General features: G+C 34.3%; 1 protein-coding gene across 1 annotated transcript; it reads right to left on the bottom strand.

The window, feature by feature from the left end:
- Positions 1-538: 538 nt before the first annotated feature.
- On the bottom strand, positions 539-1312 carry LOC124940059 (ethylene-responsive transcription factor RAP2-1-like). Its single transcript, XM_047480537.1, has 2 exons — positions 866-1312; positions 539-749 (listed from the first exon to the last, which is right to left on the bottom strand). Exons 1-2 carry the CDS (start codon positions 1266-1268, stop codon positions 739-741), a joined length of 414 nt encoding a protein of 137 aa, XP_047336493.1. The 5' UTR covers positions 1269-1312; the 3' UTR covers positions 539-738.
- Positions 1313-3887: the final 2575 nt, after the last annotated feature.

Raw genomic sequence — 3887 nt, forward strand, 5'->3', positions numbered from 1 at the left:
CGGTATGATCGAAACCTCTTTTTTTTACCTTCAAAAACATTTTTTTTTAATCTAAAACCTAATATCATTACATCTATTTTAATCACTATTTTCATACTAAAATTACATTTTATTAATCCTAAACAAGAATGAGAAACAAAAAAGAAATATAACGTGTTTTGAATATTAATTCAAAAAAATATTCTTTTTTTTTTATATATATATTTTGAAGTGAAAGATACGAAAATAATCATTAATTGACTGAAAAAAATTAATTTTTATTATTTTTCAATTAAAATAATCAGATTCCAAGAGTTACCTTTTTCATAATTCTCTTAAATTTTTATCTCAAAAAATATCTTGTAAATACAAAAATTATCTTTTATTTAAAATTAATTTTTCATTGAAAAAGGAGAATGCATTACTCAATAAACACCCAAAATCTATTTTTTTTTTTTAAATAAAAGCCCGATTAAACCCTAAAAAAACAGAGATAAGACGTATGCAAGTCCTATTAGAAAAAAACCATATTTTTTTAAAATTTTACTCTAAAACCCAATATCAAAATACCCTTATTTACTATTACTTTAATATGTGAACAAAATTAAGTAAAATTAAGATTTTATACAACCCAAAAATAAAATAAAATCAAACAAGCTCCAATTGTAAGCGTGACGTCAATCCCACTATTCCTCTTTGTGTGCGTGTGTGTGAGAGAGAGCAGATTCCGGCCACCATATCTCCGGGAAATTTCAGCAATCAAACAGTCTCTTCCGATTCCGACCATTCATATAAAAACAAGTGTTAATTAAATTACCCAAATAAAAGGTTGTAGCTTAATTCATTACGATTACAACTAATTAAAAATTCTCTTAACTACTACTACCGGATTCATCTTCCGGTTCAGGGTACTCATTCAAATCAGGTTTAATATCGGAAACGTTGCTGCGTTGGAGAGGGGGGCGGCGGGAGGTTTCAATAGCGTCGACACGGGCGCCGACTTCGGTAGCTCTTTTCCTAATAGCAGCGGTTGAGATATCCAAGAGTTGTTCTTGTCCGATGAGGTATTCGGGGAAATTAAGACGGGCGGTCGGACCTCTCAGGTAGAACATGGCGGTGTCGTAAGCACGCGCGGCGGCAAGGGGTGAAGAATAAGAACCGAGCCAAATTCTTGAACGTTTGTTGGGTTCTCGAACCTCGGCTACCCACTTACCCCACTTTCTCATCCTTATTCCTTTGTACGGTTTGTCTGTCTGTTTTTGCCTCTTAGTTGAGACGATAATATCCATAGCAGTTTACCAACGTTAATTAATTTCTAGAGAGAGAGAAAGGAATAATTTGGGGGTGAAAAAATAAAAAACAGAGAAGCAAAAGTATTTAAGAATGAATGAATTCTGTATATTTCGGTTGAGTTGTCTTGACTTGGCGAATAGTCTGGCTCTAGGAACGGCCGCCACGCCTCTGCCTAGGTTAATTGTGTCTTGGTTTGATTTAGCTTAGTTTCGTTTAGATACATCTTAATCTTAATAGTACTATTTTTTTTTTTTTTACAATGTCACTTCAATTAATTATACAAACTATAGTGGTTTAAACATAACAATAAAAAAAATACAAATATTTGCATTGTTACCAAACTCACACGAAATACTTACAGGACAATTAAAACATAAACTTAAAAATTTTGCATGACTAACAAATAAACATAATATAATCAAAAAATCTTTTGTCGATTTCCGTGGAAAATTTAAAGTTCGAAAATTTTAACATCAATTTGGTGTCAAGAATCTTTTTAAAACAAAACATTATTTTAATAAATTTTTAAATAATTGTAAAGACAATTATTCATGGAGGAAAGTACTTGAAAAACACCAATCATTTTAAAGACATTAGGGTTTAAAAATAAATCTCAAATGAGCCTTTATCAAAATATTTTTTGTGAAAACATCCCAAAAATATTTTAAATTTTTTATTATAATTTTTAAGATTTTTAGAAAATGGTTTGATGTTCCAAAATTACAAAAAAAAAAAACAAAATTGGATTTTGAAAATGGGAATCAAATAGGCGCCTTAAGATCGGTGTCATAGGCCTAGGGTTCGTTTTTATCGGTCGGGGTTTGGGAAACTCGTTCGGACCCATCGGTCCGGGCTAAGAAGCATCGGTCGAGGTGCTAAGGACTCTCGATCCTTGGCTGAGATTGTCGGTCGGAGTGTAAAAATCATTGGTCTTGGGTTAGCCTTGGACTAACTTTTATTGGTATTAGGTTTGGGAATTCTCGGTCGAGGTCGAGATTCCTCGGTCCTAGGTTTGACCTCTCGATCCTAGGTGGAAGTCATCGGTCCTAGGTTCGGGAGTTCTCGGTCCTAGGTTTGACCTCTAAGTCAGATGTAAAAATCATCGGTCGGATCTCTCGGTCTTAGTTGAATAACATCGGCCGGACCTCTCTGTCTTGGCTAACAAGCCTCGGCCGGACATGTTGGTCCTAGGTTAAGTTTCTCGGTCCGAACCGAAGATCCTTAGTTGGATCTCTCGGTTCTCGGTCGGACCTATTGGTCCTCAAGAACATCAAAATTGAAGGCTTTGCAATTTTGATGGAGGCTTGGATTCTTTTATCCAAGGGCCTGCGTAGTTTCACAAAGCTCTCAAGAACATTTAGAACATCACCCAAAGTATCAATCGACATGGGTGATGATCAATTTGTTCAAAACAATTTGTAGAAAAAAATCAAATTTTTTGTTTTAAAGTTGTTTTTAAGTGTAAGGAGCTAGCCAATAGCTTTCTTATACTCCATATACTTGATTGATGTCAAAACAAGAACACTGACTCTTTGTTTGAACTAATTTAAGAACTCAAACAATTATTTTGAAAATTTGATTTTGATCAAACATGATCGGAATGGATCAAACATTATCCAAATAGTTGTTCAACATTATTAGAAACATGTTGGGAAGCTTTTCGAGCTTTTGATTTTCCAAATTCAAATTTGGGTTTTCTTTTTAAGACCAATTGATTGGTTTGAGCTCTTCACAGAAAGCTCATAAATGATCATATGATCGATTTCGAATCAAAAAAAATCTAACATCAAACAACATACAAGCTTAATAAAACTAAAATATAAAAATTTCAAATTCAAATTAGAAGTATGAATTAAAGAGTTATTGGAAACATACCAAGGATTGAAAAACACTCCTTAGACCTTAGGAAAGTTTTGGGGATGCTCAGATCCAAGTTTTAAGGCCTTATACTGTTTTTTTGAAAAATTTAGAAGCTTGGAGCTTTAATGACATATTTTCTATAATTCGCAATTTGAGGCTAAAGACTTGATCTCTTAGCTTTGAATTTGTCCTGGGAGGTTATTTATAGCCTCCCGGAGTCGGTTGATCTATCCAAGTGGATTGAATAAACCAAAATCCAATAATGGTATTTTAACTGTTCTTCATCCAACTTGCTAGAATATGAATGAATCATCCCTATTAATGTAGGAGAAATGATCATTTTGGTGTGGTGATTATTTTAGTTTTCAAATTAGTCGAAATAGTGGACTAACAACTGAGTTTTACTTTTGAAAAATCAAAGTACGTGACTTCATCCTTATCCCTCTAGCGTTGCGACGAAGAAGTCGGTGGCGGCCAAAACAACGTTGTTTTGAGTGTGTTTGGCGATTGCAGGGAGTTCCGTTAGCGGTTCGTTAAGCGTCGTTGCGTTTCGGGCCGTTCTGTTGCGTTTCATCTAACATGCGTTAGTTGATCGCCAACTTCTTAGTCATGCACTTTTTCATTTACAACCGGCTATGCGGGCATGTCTGAAGCGTTGGATGAAAATCCAGTGTTGATCCAATGGACATGGTTGCGGCTGTAGCTTTATTTCCGAATTTTGGCTACACCCGATTATGATTTTATTTTAAAACTTC

This window comes from Impatiens glandulifera, chromosome 5, assembly GCF_907164915.1.
Source record: "Impatiens glandulifera chromosome 5, dImpGla2.1, whole genome shotgun sequence".
NCBI lineage: Eukaryota > Viridiplantae > Streptophyta > Magnoliopsida > Ericales > Balsaminaceae > Impatiens > Impatiens glandulifera.